At 32.4% G+C, this 19,779-nt stretch overlaps 3 protein-coding genes across 4 annotated transcripts in view; 2 read left to right on the forward strand and 1 right to left on the reverse strand.

The window, feature by feature from the left end:
* Positions 1 to 10,031, reverse strand: part of LOC143047962 (uncharacterized) — a 28,095-nt gene extending 18,064 nt beyond the window's left edge. For both annotated transcript variants that reach the window (XM_076221340.1, XM_076221339.1), the window contains exons 1-5: positions 9,955 to 10,031; positions 6,381 to 6,446; positions 5,905 to 5,930; positions 5,392 to 5,466; positions 3,713 to 3,787 (exon numbers count right to left, since the gene is read on the reverse strand). In XM_076221340.1, the coding sequence (XP_076077455.1) occupies positions 3,713 to 3,787; positions 5,392 to 5,466; positions 5,905 to 5,930; positions 6,381 to 6,429 (225 nt within the window). In that variant the 5' untranslated portion in view covers positions 6,430 to 6,446; positions 9,955 to 10,031. The remainder of the gene's footprint in view (positions 1 to 3,712; positions 3,788 to 5,391; positions 5,467 to 5,904; positions 5,931 to 6,380; positions 6,447 to 9,954) is intronic.
* Positions 8,478 to 9,092, forward strand: LOC143049534 (uncharacterized). The gene has a single exon (XM_076223141.1). The coding sequence runs from the start codon at positions 8,478 to 8,480 to the stop codon at positions 9,090 to 9,092; it is 615 nt and encodes a 204-aa protein (XP_076079256.1).
* Positions 10,032 to 10,163: 132 nt separating the features above from the next.
* The window catches only part of LOC143047961 (DNA topoisomerase 2-binding protein 1-A-like), a 36,816-nt gene continuing 27,200 nt past the window's right edge, over positions 10,164 to 19,779 (forward strand). Inside the window, exons 1-8 of the mRNA XM_076221338.1 lie at positions 10,164 to 10,262; positions 12,301 to 12,423; positions 12,840 to 12,982; positions 15,619 to 15,664; positions 17,351 to 17,437; positions 18,066 to 18,173; positions 18,599 to 18,672; positions 18,900 to 19,027. Of these exons, the coding sequence (XP_076077453.1) occupies positions 12,331 to 12,423; positions 12,840 to 12,982; positions 15,619 to 15,664; positions 17,351 to 17,437; positions 18,066 to 18,173; positions 18,599 to 18,672; positions 18,900 to 19,027 (679 nt within the window). The 5' untranslated portion in view covers positions 10,164 to 10,262; positions 12,301 to 12,330. The remainder of the gene's footprint in view (positions 10,263 to 12,300; positions 12,424 to 12,839; positions 12,983 to 15,618; positions 15,665 to 17,350; positions 17,438 to 18,065; positions 18,174 to 18,598; positions 18,673 to 18,899; positions 19,028 to 19,779) is intronic.

Here is a 19,779-nt window from a genome sequence, read left to right on the forward strand (position 1 = left end):
CCCTGATGGTATACATCCAAGAGTACTTAAAGAACTGGCACCTAACATATCAGAGGTAATGGCTCACTTTTTCCAGCAATCCATCAACAGAGGAACCATCCCAGACGAATGGAAAAATGCTAATATATGCCCACTATTCAAAAAGAACGACAGAACCATCCCAAGCAATTACAGACCAGTTTCCCTAACATGTATCACTTGTAAATTACTAGAACACATCATTTGCTCAAACCTAATGCAGCACTTTGAAAAACACAACATCCTAAATAGCCGACAACATGCATTTAGAAGAAGACACAGCTGTGAAACCCAACTTATCAACGTTATACATGACTGGGCAACTGCTATTGATAAAAGGAAACAAACAGATATATTTATTTTGGATTTTGAAAAAGCTTTTGACACCGTACCGCACGAGCTCTTAAAAAGTAAACTTCACAAATATGTCGTGCCCAAAAACATCTTAAATTGGATTGACGCTTTTCTATCTAAAAGATCTCAGTGTGTGATAGTAAACGGAGTTAAATCGGAAACATCATCAGTCCTATCAGGAGTTCCTCAAGGAACGGTTCTTGGTCCAATCCTATTTCTGGTCCATATCAACGACATAGCAGATAACGTAACATCAGAAATTAGGCTGTTTGCAGACGACTGTGTATGCTACAGAGAAATTAATACTGAAGATGACTGTGCTGAACTACAGAAGGATATTGATACCCTAGGTAACTGGGCGACAGATTGGGGAATGAGATTTCAACCAGTTAAATGCAACATGATGACATTGAGTCGCAAGAAGAAAACAACATCATTTAAATACACCTTGAAAAATACGGAACTCCAATTTCTAACATCAATAAAATATCTAGGAGTTAACATCACGAATGATCTACACTGGGGTAAGCACATAGAGGAGATATGCAATAAATCTTACAGGACATTAGGTTTACTAAAAAGAAATCTATCCGCATGTCCACTTGAAGTTAAACTCCAGGCCTATAAAGGACTGATACGACCTGTCCTAGAATATGCAAGCACTGCCTGGGACCCACATCAACTATATCTCCAAGACCAACTGGAAAATGTACAGAAAAGAGCGGCTAGGTTTATAACATCAAACTACACTGATTACGAACCAGGAAGTATGACAGCGATTTTAGATCAGCTACAATTACCCTCACTGAAAGACCGTCGTACACAAAACAGATTAATTCTTTTCTGCAAGAATATACATGGTCAAGCAAACAGTACTTACCATCTGACCAACTGAAAAAACCATCCCGTACAACCAAGAACATGCACAGTCAACATTTCCTCCGACTTCAAACAAAAACAGACACGTTAAAATACAGTTTTATCCCAAATACCATTAAAGACGGAAACCTACTACCACCGGATATCTTCACCAAAATTCAGACAGCAGAAGAACCAGCTAAAACCTTTAGTGAAATTGTAAGGGGGGTCCAACTTAAGTAAATTACTTGACGCACGCGCGGTGTATTAATATCCTTGGATGTTTCACCGTAAACCTATCAAGATCAAGATCAAAGATCATCTAACGAGTTTTTTCTTCGACGATTTAGACGGGAAATACTTCTGAAAGGGAGACAACTCGAAACGATAATATGGAAGACTCCATTTCGGCTAAAGGGGTGTTATAGGTTCATTGATTTTAATTTAAATGATGCATATGATTTTAAATTATGCAACAACATTATTAAACCCTCAATAGCAGGCAGACATAGAAAGAATCTAATGAGTTTCAAATTAATTAATAAGCGGGGAATCCAGAACAACCACTCAATCTGATACCCCTTGAAATCAAGAAACTATACGCATGCGCATTAATACATAAACAAAGCCGCGACTTGCGATTTGGAACAAGAACGTTTATTTAATTTATGATATGATGAATGAGTCTCAATTTCTTTATGAGAGTACAGTATCAGTTTCATAACGGTAAAATATAGAAAACTCCACTTCAGTTCTTATATGACAGAAATAGAATTATCGGAATTCAAAGAACTCTCGCATTTATCTAAACTGGGGAATCCCTCTGACGTGTTTCTAAATTTATAAAAACACTAAATATAAATACTGCTTAATTCTGATTTTCCGTGTTGTTAAAAACACGCATATAAGTCGAGTGAAAAATCAAACATGAAGATTATGAGAAGAACATTACAGGAAAGTTGTTTATGTTCAATCCTTTTGCTTGTTTTTACCTTTTAAAGCAAGACAATCATAAGAATCTGAGATGTTGCTGAATGTTTAGAATAAAACGGTTGACGTGAGGGAATGAGCCCTGAGTCAACGGTAAAAGTCTACAGATTGCTTAAAAGCAATCGTATCCCAAAAATTGTGTTTTTTCTTCAAATTTCCATCAAATTGTAATATGTTTATAGTACCCTTATGGCCTTTCTATTTGAATGAAAATAAAATATTAAGAAGAATCTGTTTCTTGTTTTGTTTTTGATAATTGAGTGTTCACTGCTTTCAAATAAATCATTATATTTATTTATCTTATCTGTATAGATTTGTATTCAAGTCTCCATCTCCTTATCATTGGTAACTGTATAGACAAATAAGAAAGAAATATGCTATACATGTATATTTGCAACATGAAAAATTAATAAGAAAAATAACAAACACTAACAATAGTATTGCATGGATTCCTTATGAAAATCATATATTTCTTGAAAACTTAAAGACAAAAACAGTGTAAAACTTTTTGCTATCTTAAGCTAAATCAATAAAATCTTATATACTGGCATAGACAATTTTCAATCTCAGGGTTTTATTAGATATTAAAATGTACATTTTGTGTATTCCACACACAAAAGTTGTAGACAGACTTACCATATAAACTTTGATTTAATCCTTGAAAGAAGTATAGATTGCTAAAATAATTTATAAATTTATATTTTTTATATGTCCCAATACATTTAAATTCATTTAATTACCATCCTTTTATGATTATTTGATTAAAATATTTATTCATTTATAGTCTTTTTACAATTAACATTTTTAAAAGCAAAATGACTTAAAACAGGATAAATCAAAGGGAAGTAACCAAATACACAAAGTTTTTATAACACAACGGCAGTTAGTTAGCCAGAGTAAACATCGTTGATTACCACCCAAGCTGTCAAGGGAAGCCATGTAATTATACTTCTTCTTTGATTTACAGGTAAAATTTAACACAGGTGTCAATTACACCTGTACGTAGTAAGAAATTATCAAATATGATGGCTGAAAATTTTCATTCATGAAATATTTCATACACAGGAGTTTTTTCTGCTAAACGGGAGGACGGGAGGAGACCCCTGAAAACGGGATTATTGTACTCCCGTCGGGAGGTTCACATGTATGTGTATTCTACATGTATATCCAGGAAACCACAATCAATGGCTCATATATGCAATTGAAAATGAAAAAGCTCTTTTTAAATCAGTGCAGCAGTATTGACACACTGAAAATATTAATATGTAAAGGTAGACAAAATTATCCCTTATCAGATATTTACATACTGTAAGTCATAATCCAAGATGCTTACAATATGAGTTCTTACAATAAATGCTACTTTTTCGTCTATTTGAAAGTGTTAACAGACTCCAGACTATTTTGTTTCTAATTATAACTGTATAATAAAATTTCCTGAACACAAGTGTTTTTCAAACAGTATATAAATAGAATAGAGATGTTTGTCACATACTTTCCTGCTATATCTCATGTAAGGCATTAATGGCTTGTCTGGTGCCTTAGGTGCTTTTGGTGCTCGGCTGTCAGACTGTAAAATAAAATATGTGTTAAAAGTAATTAGAAAATTGAAATCAAATGATAACCAGATGCTCTGCAGGGCACAGCTTTATACGACCGCAGAGTTCGAACTCTGAGCAGTTGGGGCAACTATGGACACAACATTCAAGCTGGATGCAGCTCTGAATTCGGACTGTGATTAAATAACTGACACAGCATAGGTTTCTGACACAGAATAAATGTGGTCTAATGAACTTCAAATTATTTTTTTTCTTTTGAGCAATTTACTATGCTGTTGAATATGAATCCTCTCAAAGAAAAAATATTTGAAGAAATTTTCTTTTTAAATTCTGAAATCTGAAATTAGAAACAAAATTGACCTCCACCCCAATTTTTTTTCTCACTTCCCCCTTTCCCTTATTCCAAAAATGATCTCAATTCAAGTTTCTAATGGAGTTTGCAACAAAAACTACTCATTTAAAGTCATATGAAACGAGTGAGTGGTGAAAAATAATGTTTATCCAATTCTTGAAACAATGCATGTATATATCATAAACTTAGTCCTCTGTGCACGATTTTATCATTTTTAAGCAAGTATATCGTATAATAGTCAATTTATTTTTCTCTCTGTCTGTTATGATTTAACAAATATGGCTGCTCATTAAATGCCGTGTTTTGAAGCCGAAGTTTACCGATTGTCACCTTATTGTAAACAAATAACAAAAAGCATGGGTATTGAGAACGTGTTTAACATGTACAATCAGATAATTGTTTATTTTAATGACAGATCCATGCGTATTGCGATCACCGGATTTTTACGAGAAGAGTTACGCTCAGGTCACTATGCATACGGAAAATAGGTCGGCTAATTGCTTCCTGGAAGCAAGCAATTAAAAATAAGTAAACTTCTTCTAAATTTGGACAAATTAAAGAATGTTCCTCAGAAAAAAGTATATGTACATAAGTTTTATAATGAAAACTATCCATTTAGTTATAAAAAACACATGCACAATTTTTTTTAATTTGAGGTTTCTTATGACTTTAAATACATGTACATCATAAAATATTAAAATATAAAATGTTATACAGTCATGATTAAAATTAATATTAATTAATAGTAACTTGCAAAAAAATAAATGGGAAATGTGTCCAAAAGGACACAGATGAAGCCCTCGCTAGCATATAACGCTATAAATGACATAACTCAAGAACTGTAAAAGTGAAGCTGCTAAAAGTTGAAGTACCTTAACTCTGAAATGACATGAGATAAAATCTTCACTCTACTGACACATCTACCTGAACAAATGCTGAACATTGAAAAATAAAAACAAAACAAACAAGAATGTGACCATAGTACACGGATGCCCCAGTTGCACTCTCTTTTTCTTTGTTCAGTGGAGCATGAAATTGGGATAAATTTATAATTTGGCATTAAAATTAGAAAGATCATATCATAGGGAACATGTTTACTAAGTTTCAAGTTGATTGGACTTCAACTTCCTCAAAAACTATCTTGACCAAAAATTTTAACCTGCAGTGGAACAGACAGGCAAACGGAGGCACAGACCAGAAAACATAATGCCCCTCTACTTTCATAGGAAGGGCATAAAAACACTTATTAATATGCATACTTACTCCTCCACCTCTAACTTTGGTTGGGTTAAAGTTTGGATTGCCATGAGGAGTTGTTATGAATGGACTACCTGCATTCTGCAAATGGAAAATAAGCAAAATATTAAATGATGTACATATATATATATATGTGTGTGTAGTGAAGAACAATCTGTTATATGAAAAATTAATATTTATTTTCGACTATTGAAAATCTAAATTATCATTTTATTCTTAGATTGGAGAATGATTGTTTGCATATCAAGTAATTCCAATGGATATATTACATGCATATTCATGACTAACAAGATGAACTATTAGCTACATGTATTTAATCACTAATTCTAACCCCTCTATCAGGACATCAAACAGAAAAGCATTATCTTATGAAATTTGATTCCTAACTTTAGATATCTTTGATACATAAATATATTCATTAAACAGGAAGATGATGGGCAATGAATCAAAAAATGTGTCACACATGAACTTTGAATAATAAATAATTTCATTTATGTAAAACTACAAGTACAAACTTACTGATCCAATAGATCTTCCTCTTTGAGCTGCAAGATAAAAATAAAATGCTCTAGTCTGGTATAAAATACAAACTGATCAAACTTCAGCACAAAAACAAGGAGATTGAAAATTTATAATATAAAATAAATTCAAATGTTGTCATACTACTTGCACTAGTTAGCCTTTACATTTAACAAACATTATCAAGTTCAACAATGATAAATAACATCCCCTTTTCACTAAAACAATTAGAAGTTCAACAATGACAAATAACATCCCCTTTTCACTAAAACAATTAGAAGTTCAACTATTGCAAAGCTTTGTCTAAACTCTAAGTTACACTTATAAAACATGGCAATATCAGTTTGATTCAAAATGTAAAAAATGTTCAAAATGATATAAACATGATAAACATGATGAACATCAGTAGAATACTATTTCATGTATTTATAGAATATTATTCAAGTTGTTCAATGAATTACTTTTTATTGACTTACGTGTAACTGGTCGCTCTTGTGTGTGTGTTCGTATGAGAGGTAATGCCATCTCTATTTACACTAGTTCTGTAAGAGATAAATGCATGTAAATTATCAAAAAATCATTGCATAAAGTTTGCATACATGTATGTAAAGATAGATGGATGATGTAAACAGCTTCCACATGCATATGGAACCTTGTACAAACACCTTCAGATAAACCATCAATACTGTATAACTGAACATACTGATCATGATTGATTATCAAAATATTCAACAGCAATAATACAATAAAATATTATAAAAGAAATTGTCATGATTCATGATAGGCATCAGTCATGGGTATTCAACCAAATTACTCTTTTACCTTTTAAAGCAGTTTCTGACTAAAAATTTAAATAACAGAAAATAGCAAAGACCTCCTTGTCCTTTTTTAAGATGGTGGTGCATCACACTTGTTGATATATATATATATATATATATATATATATATATTGGATCCATTTGCTCCCAAAACACATAAGCCCACTGGGTTCTTTGAATTTGCACCCTATTTTTGTTCAAAGAACAAATGAAGAAAGGCTAAATTATATCCTAATATTTATATTTTCAGGAGAAAATAAATCTTAATTTTTTTATTTTTTTTTGTGATTAATAGATGTTTAATCCTTAAATGTTCATGACATTGATTATTCATAACTGATTATTTTGGTATTAAAAAGCTAATTTGATATTATTGTTATGTATTTTGACATTAATTTTTGTTGTTATAATGACCTTGAATTACAATTCCTATATATCGTCATTATTATCCCTTATAAATATATTTTTTAATTGGGACCAGATTGACTTTAAATATGGGGCAGGTTCGACTCGGGATAGACAACATGGAAGCAAAACATGTAGATGGTTGTTATGCTGTACATGCTGTATTTACAGTATTTACCATGTTTTCACTTGGAAAAAAATATTTATATTACAAAATGTATATAAATGTGCTTTAGTTGTGGCATTCCCTTCACGTTCCTTCACCTCATCATATCATACGACTAACAATGTTTACTCTAGGTAGAAATGATATCTAACGGTAACCATATGGCTGGTTTCTTTAGTACGGCACCAATTGTTTCCAGAGAGCATGATTTTCATGGCAAAGCCACATTGTCTTCTCCAGGACTTAAGCTGGGGACATCTGAGACGCAGGGCAGGGCTTTAGATCAAAGAGTTAAGGTGCTGTAGTGTAGAATAACGCTCTATAGTTTGTTACACAATTCAAGTATGGCGAACGCAACCTATAAAAGTCATGGAAGTGGGCTGTCAATTCTATAAACCATCTTTAGAGCTTAACCCTCTTGCTGCTGGAGGGACACATATGTCCACAACGACTGTGCTGGAGGGACACATACAAATGTATGTCCATGTTTTGAATTATGCAAGCTTCTAATCATTGCTGTTCCTCTTTCAAAATGAAAGACCGAACATTAAAAAGTGTACTATGATTCTACAATGGTTCTCAAATGTAACGGTCATTACAACATGACGTCATATATTGATTGACGTCATTGTTTGGCATTTCTTGTCACACACATTGAGTGGTCGTATTTCCTGGCATATGAAATGCAACCCTGAAAAACAACTGGCAGCAAGAGGGTTAAGAGTGCAAAATTCATCTTTGCAGTCACTAAGATAAATACTTAACAATACACCTTATTGCTATTTGTTCGCCATTACTGGAAATCACACAGGTTCCCGTGTAGATGGAAAATGGAAAAACTAAGTCATCTTCCTGCAAATTCATGTATAGCATTTACTGATGGGTCCTGTCTTGGTAGTCCTGGCCCTGTAGGAGCAGGTGCTGTCATCTTTCCATCAAATAATCAACCACAAATTGAAATTAGTAAAGCTGTATCCAAGAAAGGATCAATACTACTCGGAGAACTGATCGCCATTAAACTTGTTGTTGACCACTTTTTAATATCAGAAAACAGACAAAACACAGACTCAATTACACTTTTTTCAGATAGTCAGACCTCAATTGGAATTTTAACTTTAAACTGGAAATCAGAGAATTACATCAAAGTCATAAGAGAAATAAAGAAAAACATGAAAGTATTAAAGATGAATGGAATTCCATTAAATTTTGAATGGACACCTGGTCATGCTGATATCCAAGGAAATGACATTGCTGATTCACTGGCCAAAAAAGGAGCTAAAGAAGCTGAAAAAATAGAAGAACCATCAGAAGTAACCAGGCAGGATATAAAACGTGCAGCAAGAGAAAGTGTTTTAAGAAAATGGCAGAACCAATGGGAATCAAGTCAACGTGGCAGAAATTATTACAATTATCATCAAAATGTCTGTCAGAAAATACCAAAAGATTTACCGTCCAAATGGTCGTTTTCAATTACTACTAGTTTGAGAACAGGTTATTGTGATCTAAATGATTATAAATCCAAAATTATACCATCATCAGACAAAAACTGTTCCTGTGGAGAGCCAGAAACTGTAGAACACTATCTTTTACATTGTTCTAACTATGAGGAGGCTAGAGAGAGAATGAGAACATCTATTTACTTTATTACAGGAAATATACACATGGATTTAGACACATTATTAGGAATCGATGAAGAAGACATTAATAGAGACAATCGAAATGAGATATTGTGCCATCTGGAAAATTATTTAACGGAGTCTGGTAGATTCAAAAACACTATACAGCAAAAAACACTATAAATCTATATCAAAATTAAGTCAAAATTTTTTAAGCAGCAGCCACAATTTCAATTAAGTACATGAGTGAACATTACATATGTGAAGAAACTACAAAAGAGGAAACGTACACAAGTGTTTACAGTGTCATTTGGGACACTTACTAAAGACTAAATTTTGACTTCATAAAGCAAAATATCTGACGCCACAATGGAAAAGTGATTGTTGTGTGCGTCAAAAGTTCAAGCAGCCAGGTCAGCCGGGATTAACGATAAGGTGTATTTTATGAAGCATAAAGCATAAAAGATTTATTTAAAGTTGGTTATACATATAACAATACAACATATAAGCTCTGTAGAGCTTTTATCAGACATATGAAATTACGTCTATTATTTCTTGCAAAGAATGCATTTGGAGCTAGACTGTCATTTACTTCTTGTCTATTGTTTAGTTCTAACCAAGTCATCATATTCGTTTCTAAGATCACCTGTCAGTGTGGGAATTGATATTGTCAGTAATAATTTCTTCAGTGGCGGATCCAGGGGGGGGGGGTTCCGGGGGTGCGCACCCCCCCTTTATTTTTGCCGATCAATGCATTTGTATCGGGACATATGTTTTGCACCCCCCCTTTGCCCTGGGTGCCCTGGGTTAGCACCCCCCCTTTCGAAAATTCCTGCATCCGCCCCTGATTTCTTGCTGACCCGAATGATGCCTTGATGGATAAATAATTTATTCAATGCCAATTCCAATGGGCAAACAATATTTTTGATGAGTTTTCAGCGATTCGAGGTGATTAAAATATATAAAATAACACGTTGGATGGGTTTTGTCATTAATATATTTGCATACGATTTGATTTAAAGCATGTTTTTAGGGATATAACTACCTTATTACTTCTCACTTTTCGGCATTGACAAAAGAAAATGAAATCTCGTAAATTCTCGTGACGCGATGTATACAAATTTTATAATATTTTTTTTTTAATTCCAATAATTACAATCTGTGTGAAACTCTTTACATTTTGACCACGAAAATTGTTACTAAATTAAAATTAACCTAAGAAAATTATATATTATTTATCACGTTTTCGGCGGGATTTGCACGGCAGGCGGTTTTTCGGAAATCCCCGAAATTCCGAATTGCATTTATTTGTTTTGAAAGTTTTAGTTAACAAATGATTTAATGAAAACAAAGGTAAAAAATGAAACAGATGTCATAAAATTTCAATGAAGAAACAAACATAACCCTTTAACTGTGTCATATAGCCACTGAAAATAACAGTAGCATTTTCCCTAACTTTTGACAGTTTTAGTTTTACAAACAACATGCTGTCAGTGCATCATCTGTGAAAATCTCAGAACATAAAAGTTTGACATGAAATTGATTGATTAATGCAGTTTTTTTTTAGTTATTTTGTGATAGGATTTTTTTTTACGGAGTTTTTGCTCTGTCTACTGATTTAGTTGATTTGAAAAGAACAGTTCTCTGTCTATACTTTCAAGGAATCAAGACGTTTCAGCCACTACTTCTACTGCAGAAATTGCTATCCTACCGTATTCTAAAATCGGTCATCTTGATGGGAATCCGGGACCATTCGCCCTGATTAATGTTTGCCCTAGTACCTGTTCGCCATGATACATGTTTGCCCAGGGTCCATTCCCCCTGATTTTTATTTTTTCTAGTTTTTGTCTAGTCGCATTATTTTAAGTATTTGAACAAAATGGCTATTTCAAACCTGACTTCGGAATGCCTATTGGCTCAAACATTTCAGAACTTCACAAAATCACACTTCTGGCCTCCATACACCTAATCACTGTTTATTCCATACCTGACAAGTTCTAAAATTACACAACTTTTTCATCCAGTTGAAGCTTTCTGGGATCCTGTTTAAACAATGCACCGTGCATGATACTTTTTAATGAGACCTGTTTAAACTACCGTAAATACTTCAAACAAAATATTTTTTTACTTCAATTTTAATTTCGAAAAAGTGGATCATACTCTATCAATGTTTCTTAATAATCGCTTTCTAAAGTTTTTCCTCCCTCGGCTCAATACTGGTGACCTCTATTTTCGGAGGCCTGACCCTAACAGGAAGTTGTATAAATGACTGTTTTTCCTGACTTAGACTAAATAGCGATTAGGTGTATTGCTTTGTGTAGCATCATCAATCTTAGTGGCAGATGAAGAAGGTCAAGCAAATCGTATGTTTATGAATTTCAAAATGACAAGCACCTTACGTCTTGCTTTATTTTCCCGCGAAAGAAACTCATCCAAAATGAAAGGAAAACTATAGAAAATTAAATTATATTGACGATGATGTGTGAACAAAACAAACTGACATAATATGTAAAATGTCAAAAATAGTAGAAAAAGATTTATGCACCCAATGCAGAAAACTGCAAAAGTTAAACAAAAAGTTAGTGATGTTGTGTTTATTAGTATTTTGATTTATTTATTTATTTTTGATTGATTTTCTTGCTGTCCCCATATTAAAAGTCATTGGTATATATATTTAAAACTCTTTTTCATTAACCACATGCTAATAATATGAAAAATAACCATTTTATGATTTTTTTTATTAAATTTTTTGATTGAGATGCATTTTTATCAAGGAAAATAAATGTTTAATTGAAGTGTTTTTTTCAATTCTTTTCTTTTGAACATCTGTTTCTAGACAGTGACACTGATATTATTTTCCTCCCATTAAATGTATATCAATAAAAATTACAGTAGAAATAACTTTACAAAGTATGGCTGAAATGTCCCCTCATCAGTCAGCGATTATTGGACTGTTGTCATCTGCAGATCACTTTTGCATGGTCATTATGGTGGCTGCAATTATTTTGTGACATCAAAAATTTTCACTCATTTTGTGATGTCCAGTAATAATGCTATAGACTAGAAAATAGGTGTTTTATATAAATGTATGTTTTTATTTTAGATGATGCAATGCTTTTTGTTTTTGATAGTTATGTGTGTTAATCGATGCTTATTGAATTTGCTTGTCTTCAATAAAATCCAAGAGTAACTCGACAGCTACCAGTCTTGTGAGTAGAAAAGAAATTCTATTGACTACAGGCTGTTTAAGTAAACAATTATTTTAGATCCATTATAAAATTATGGCACCTGTCCCACAAGCAGTCCAGTGTGAGTGCTAGGCCTGTTAACAAGCATGGAAATAATTTGCATTCATTGTTCAACTTATTACAATAAAAATTATTTTTTTCAGTTTTAGATTGTTGTTTAAATAATATACAGAATGTCTGAAGGGGACTTTAAAATGTTCTGCATCAGAACAGATGGCAGCTCTGGTAGAAATGGTGCCACTAAAGCTATGTTTGATGCATATGCAGTAAGTAGATTTATATATAACATTTTCAGAAAATGGCTTCCAATTTTATTTTTTTGTGCATGCAGAATGGATTGTCAACATGCATGACATGTCCCCGGTCAAATAATTTTTTTTTTCATCAGAATGTTTGCAAAAAAGTTAATTACCTAATATTTAGTTTATTTGGATTGAACTTAAAACTAAAACTGCTTTCCTACAGAGACTGTTTCTTATTTTGAATTGAGATTTCCTTGCATTAATGTTGTCTCAATAGTGAGTCAATTCACAGTGTAAGCTGTTTAATGTGATGAGTTTTCAATAAATGGTAAAATTCACATCATTTGTGTGAAAAGAAAAATCTACAAACTTAAGCTAAAACACAATAATAATAGTACATTTTGTTTGAAGTTTTAATTTGTTTTCATTATATTTTGAAGAATCTTGAAAAACAAGGATTTAAACCACAGTGGATGTTTGAAAGTGATTGCTTAAAAGTTGAAAAGAAAGAAAAGAACACTGCTTACTTATTTGACCACTTTTTAGGAGAAGGTTTTAACCATGTACAGAGTCTCAAGTGCAGGTAAAAATTGTAATCTGATGAAATACACAGAAGGTGGTCACACCAAAAATTTATCAGGCTGTCAGGTGCTCATCAAATAAGACAACAGTCATTGTTTGACTTGCATAAGGGCATCTAAAAATAACATTTACGAATTATTAAGATGTTTCCTTTGGTGAACTAACATATAAGGATGTTTATTTAAAGGGATCTGATCTTTGACAATTCAAAAGGATCTTGTTCATGTTAAGAGTTGAATTTGTTTCTTCAAACTGATCAACCGATGAAAAGTTCAACTAGTTGTTGCATCTAAAGCAGGAACAGTATTATAAAAAATATTCAAACCATACAATTTCCAATGATGAACTTTCTTTTTTTGAGAAGTTTAGATAATTAAAACTCTTAAGTTATGATGCAATTTAGTATACAAAACGGTTCCCTCTAGATGATTATTGATAATCAAATTGTTCTAAACATTGTTCATAAAGTTATAAAATTTATGTTGTCTAAAAATTTCAGAGAGTTGAGTGGAAAAGTTATAAATATATGGTTTGAATTGGAGATAACTCATGCTTTACATCACTTCTAGTCTTTGGTTATGTTGAAATATTATCTCCCTTTTAGTATTATGATATAGTTACAATTGCTGTACAAGTACACACTACACAATAACTTTTCAATTAGAAAAGAAAGACAGCACAAAGATATTGGATTTATTATAAGTTAGAAGTTTTGCTACTCACAATGTGATAAACATGTCATTTTGGTCTTTTGTGGATAGTTGTCTCATTGGCAATCATACCACATCTTCTTTTTTATATGTGTTTGTTTTGTATTTAATAACTCTTGCCACATCTTGTATTCCCTGTACTTCTTATGAAACAGAAGACATAAATATCATAAATATCACAAATATTTCCAACTTTAAAATTGAGAAAGGAAATGGGGAATGTGTCAAAGCGACAACAACCCGACCATAGAGCAGACAACAGCCGAAGGCCACCAATTGCCAATGGGTCTTCAATGTAGCGAGAAACTCCCGCACCCAGAGGCGTCCTTCAGCTGGCCCCTTAAAAAATATGTATACTAGTTCAGTGATAATGGATGTCACACTAAACTCTGAATTATACACAAGAAACTAAAATTAAAAACCATACAAAAATTCTTAGCGAGAACCCTAAGTTAAACATGATTATGAGATCTCAACCCTCCCCCTATACCTCTAGTCAATGTAGAAAAGTAAACACATAACAATACGCACATTAAAATTCAGTTCAAGAGAAGGTTTCAGAGGAGTTGTGGCTCAATGAAATCGGTCTCTTCCTTTAGTAGTATATAAGGCCAGATAAGGGCTTTAATGGTTAGTCATAATATGATCGGTAATATTAGAAATACATAGTTTAAAGATACATGTAGCTCAGTGTTCTCCCCAGGCCGTTTTAGCACAGCGCTTTTCAGCGCTATTGCAATTCCCCGCTGTCCTATTGCACTGACCGCAGCGCTATCCCACGCAAACGCGTCGCTATATTTTTTTCATATTTTTCTAATTTTTTTCAAATTTCCCGCTTATTTTTCACTTCGGATCACGTGATCGACTGGTTTACGATTTTTGAAAGAATTATTTCCGTTGTATTAAAGTAACTCCGCTGGACCAGTCTAATAAATTTTACAAAATGGCGTTTTTTGAAAGATCAAAATAAACAAAGATTTCAACATTGACATCTATTTTTTTAATTTAAAGAATATATAGAGGCATATATGAATGAAATGAGATGAAATGAATTGACCGCATTTCCCGACGTCACTCACAAACTTGTTTTACGAACTTTGAACAAACGAGGATTTTAAAAACGATCAAACACAGGGGTCTGTTACAAATTATTTGCCGGGTTTACTATCCATACGAACCCCGAAAATGAGCAAGTCTTTTAAGTATTCATTATCCCCTATTCGAACTTATAATTGTTTAGTCAGAAATTCTACCATTTGATAGCATATGATTAGAAAAACAAACCCAAGCTGATACGACTTGAGAAATTTTACTGTCTCGATGTCCAGCTTGGATGAGGCCATTTAAATATTATAAAACGTTAAGGTCATAAAAATGAGAAATCTTTATGCAAAAAAATGTTAATTCCTGTCAAACGTCGTAAGGTTAACAGTACACTGCTACAGTTGGTTACAAAACCAAACACTGAAACAGAAGCTGACAATGACTTTATTGTTGGTCCTTACATGTTCTGCAACATTACCTGATAGTGCTAAGAAATCTTCACACAGGCATGTCTGGTGTAGACCCATCATGGAAAATGACTTCTCCTCCAGTTTTATACATAGATAGTATGAGGATTTAATATATGAATTTACAATGGAGAAAAAAATACTCTTCTTCTATATCCAGACAATAACATTAACAAACAAAGCATCATTAAGGGATACACTGTAACTTCCATGAGCATGACAAGGACATCATAACAAGAGGAAACATCAACAGCATGATACATGTATAATAAAAACACATAACAAAGTAATTACAAACAAACCGCGCGCCGCGATAAAGTTACTGAGCATTGTTGAAAATTACGCGATTAGCACAGCGCTATCCAAAAATCCTGGGGAGAACACTGTAGCTAATGTAATTTATGTATTATTTGTAGAATATTTGGTCCCCAATGCATATTATCATCCTTAGAACATAAACTGGTATGTATGAAATATTGAATTTATGAGGCATGGTAGATTTTATAAGGTTTACAAATATGCATGTCTGCAATACTGTTAACTCAGAAATTATTTCCATGTATTTATTATTACGAATGTGACAGGTTTATAATCGCAATAATTTAAACTCGCATCTTGAATTTTTCATATGAATTAAACTCGATTTTTCTCTATATAGCAAAAAATAAAATCACGTTTTAGTCTAAATTGACGAAATCGCAAATATAAATGCACACAATAATTTCTGAATTTAAAATTGAGAATGGAGGAATGTGTCAAAGAGACAACAACCCTACCATAGAACAGACAACAGCAGAAGGTCACCAACAGGTCTTCAAGGCAGCGAGAAAATCACGCACCCAGAGGCATCTTTCAGTTGGCCCCTAAACAAATATATACTAGTTCAGTGATAATGAACACCATACTAAACTCCAAATTGTACACAAGAAACTAAAATTAAAAATAATACAAGACTAACAAAGGCTAGAGGCTCCTGACTTGGGACAGGTGCAAAAATGCGGCAGGGTTATTTTTACCCGTTAAATATGATTATGAGATCTCAACCCTCCCCCTATACCTCTAGCCAATGTAGAAAAGTAAACGCATAACAATTAGCACATTAAAATTCAGTTCAAGAGAAGTCTGAGTCTGATGTCAGAAGATTACAGTATGTATGATGGCACGGGACATCCATGTTTTGTTCACATTTAACCATTGTTAAATTGTTTGGATTTTAAAATGTCTGCATTTTTAATATTTCAACCTAGCTGATTGTTTGAATAACATCAAATGCAAATGTATAATGGATTGATTAAGTGTCTAGTAGTATGTTTAATTTCATGATTTGATTTGCTTATAACTAAATATAGCAAACTTTATTTTCTGCAGAAATAGTAAATTTAGTGAACAAAAAGTATTCTTTAAAGTACAAAAAAAATGTACATGTGAAATGTTACATTGTTACTGTGTTTCAGACAAGTTTTTAGTTATCCTTAAACAATCTTAAGGGGGTTCGCTTCTCAGTTTCAAAATAATTAACTTTTCAAAACACTAGTTTATATTGATAGGGCATTGATAAAGGAATCAAAAGAGCAAAAAAATACATATTGGTTAATGTGCTTGTTTCCGAGATATTAGCCATTGAAATTTTGGCGGGAAAATATTCTCTCTTGACTTTTCTTACCTTTATCATTGACAAGTTTAAGCTCTCAAAAACTATCAAAAAATTATTAAAATTTTATAAGACTTTTACAGATGGCTTATTATTTATACATGTAAAAGATTGATAAAAAGAAAAATGAGGGTCAATGGGCATATTTTTAAGGCATTCAAATGGATAAAACAAGAGATTTCCGAAAATCTGATATGAAGAAAGAATGAAAAAAAAAACTTTTCCTGATAACCCCTTTAAATGTCTGAAAAAAATATACAACAATTTCATCTATTGTTTGCTTTGAGTTTTATTAAAGCAAAGTGAACATACTTCATTTGAAAAAAGTTGAAACAAAACATATATCTGATATGATTTATGGATTGCAAACAGTAAACATAGATTGTTTTCAAGTATGACTTTTTTTAGTTTCAAGTTTACCTTGAACATGTTAAATGGCATGTACGGTATGCTTAAAAAGACAATGTATAGAAACTATTTTTCTTTTCATTTTACAGGATATTCCAAGAAGATCTACTCCAATTTTCAACTTAGCCTTGAAAGACCTGGTTGTTTGCTGCTCAAACTTAGATAAAGAGATTAGGGTAAAGTACTTTCAAATGTAATAAGTCAGCAGTTTAAGTTATATTTTTAAATTTAAAAATTGGGAGGTTATGTCTCTAGGATTGACTGAAAGAGAATTTGTTTATTTATGAAAAAATCTATATTAGAATAGTAGCAACACACATGAATAAGGCCAATGATAGGGAAATTACTACCAATACAGTATTTCCAAAAACTTTTTTAAAACATTTCAGTTACACATGTGTACTATGGTCAGGTTTATAATGAGAGTTTTAAAAGTAGATACAAGTTAATGCATGACCTTTAAGTCATAAAAATATTTTTTTTTGAAAGAAGATGTGGTATGATTGCCAATGAGCAACTCTCCACCAGAGGACAAATGACAATTATTTGTATTGGTTAGATTATATTTTAGATAGACAGATTGAGAATACCAAATCAACATTACATTTGTTTAGCTTGAAACTTGATATAATCTATTTATTATGAAGCATTGTTATCTGTATTGAGATATATATTTAGTGATTTTTTTTAACAAGAGTAAAGACCCATTTATCTTAATGACGGGAATATGAATTTGTGACATATTATATTAACTTGATACAGACAAATGTTTTGAAATTTTGAAATTTGTTTGTCATATTTTAGGAAGAACTACATAAAAAAGTGGAAATGATGGGTGGCGAGGCCAGCAAAACGCTGACCGACCAAGTCACTCATCTTGTCACAGGAGAAGTTGGCAGTAAAAAGTACCAGGTAATTTCCCCCTCTTCCAACAAAGTATTGGTGAGGATGGCACCTTCCTTCCATATATATTTTTTTGTTTTTTTCTGTTCCTTTTAAGGTCTGTATTTAAATCTAAATGTAAACTACAATAAATCAAAGAGGAATGACCATTCATTTGTTGAAACTCCACACAAAAACGAGGAGACCTAGACTGTTGTGGGAGATATATGCTAATATTGTAGGAGAGATTTTATACATGAATGAGGAAGACCATGTTACTTGTATGGTTCATGAGGGTTCAAATGAATTATCAGGAATAGATAAAAATCATCATTGAATAAAGATGATAAAATATGTTACATGATTCAAGAACATATATTTTTAACTTCTTTGTGCATTTATAATTTACTCATTATATAATATCTAAAGTGATAACTCATTGAAAATTATTTCAGGTTTCTGGCGACCTTGGAAAACAGATTATGTTACCATTATGGGTGGAAAAGGTGTGGGAGAAATCAGCAGATGGGTATGTATAATTACATGTGCTGTATATGTAATTTGATAAAAATAAAGTTAATAAACTCTTGTTTTTTTTTTTTCAGTTATACCCTAGGTAGAATTTCTTTCTTATTTGTTCAGAATTTAATTTCAAAAGTGTTGAAATTTTGAAAGGAGTCTTAAATTTTAAATTAAATTGTATGATATATGTGAATATGTAGTACTGCTGGAACAATATGAGACTTATATTTACAGACACATCCATGGTGCGGATGCCCTGTTTCATGAATATTCATGTCCTGTGTTCTATGGATTGGTTATAACAGTTTCTGGGTTTGATTCAACAGAACGAGGAGAAATGAAGACCATGATAGACGCTGAGGGTAACATTATATTATTATTGTTGTACATGAATTAGTATTTCTGATATTGTTTATGTTTCAATATTCAAAGTCTCATAAGTCAAGGGAGCCGTGGTGTAGTGGTTAGTGCATCGGACTACTAACACAAAGGTTCCTGGTTCGATTCCCGTTTGGGATGAAAATTTCAGGAACTCAATTTTCGGCTCTCCCTTGACATCATCTGCGAGTATGGTCTTGAGGAAACGATGATAGTCTGTCGGAAGGGGACGATAAATGGCCGACCCGTGTTAAGAGAGAGTCATATCTCTTGCTCGTTAAAGACACCCTTGTAGATTTCGAAAAAGAGTAGGCTAATGCCGCTACAAGGCAGCACTCGCACACGCAAAGTGGAAAGGGATTAATATAGTTGCAAAACTTGTTTCCCCAATCCACTATAAATAAATATGTTTAAACAATGTAGGTTAAACTGAAAACTTAATCATAGTCCAACTTTCATCCAATATTTCTGGTATCATACACTGGATAAAGATATTCACATCGCCATATCTTATTAAGTGAAAATTTATTATATTTAAATAAGGACAACAATCAATCAATAATATTGTTTGAATTATATCTGCTAAAATTTCATACATCTGCTTTCTACAAAGGATGAAAAGATTGTCTATAAGAAAGATTTAGTATAAAAATGTGGATTGAGATATTGATTTTATTGTCTAACACAAACTTCAATATTAACTAAAACACATCTGCGAAAGCGCAGCATTTAGAGC

The sequence above is a fragment of the Mytilus galloprovincialis genome, chromosome 10, assembly GCF_965363235.1.
Source record: "Mytilus galloprovincialis chromosome 10, xbMytGall1.hap1.1, whole genome shotgun sequence".
Lineage (NCBI taxonomy): Eukaryota > Metazoa > Mollusca > Bivalvia > Mytilida > Mytilidae > Mytilus > Mytilus galloprovincialis.

Coding starts and splice junctions, on each gene's coding strand:
- LOC143049534 (XM_076223141.1), top strand. CDS start 8,478: ATGAATGGAATTCCATTAAATTTTGAATGGACACCTGGTCATGCTGAT.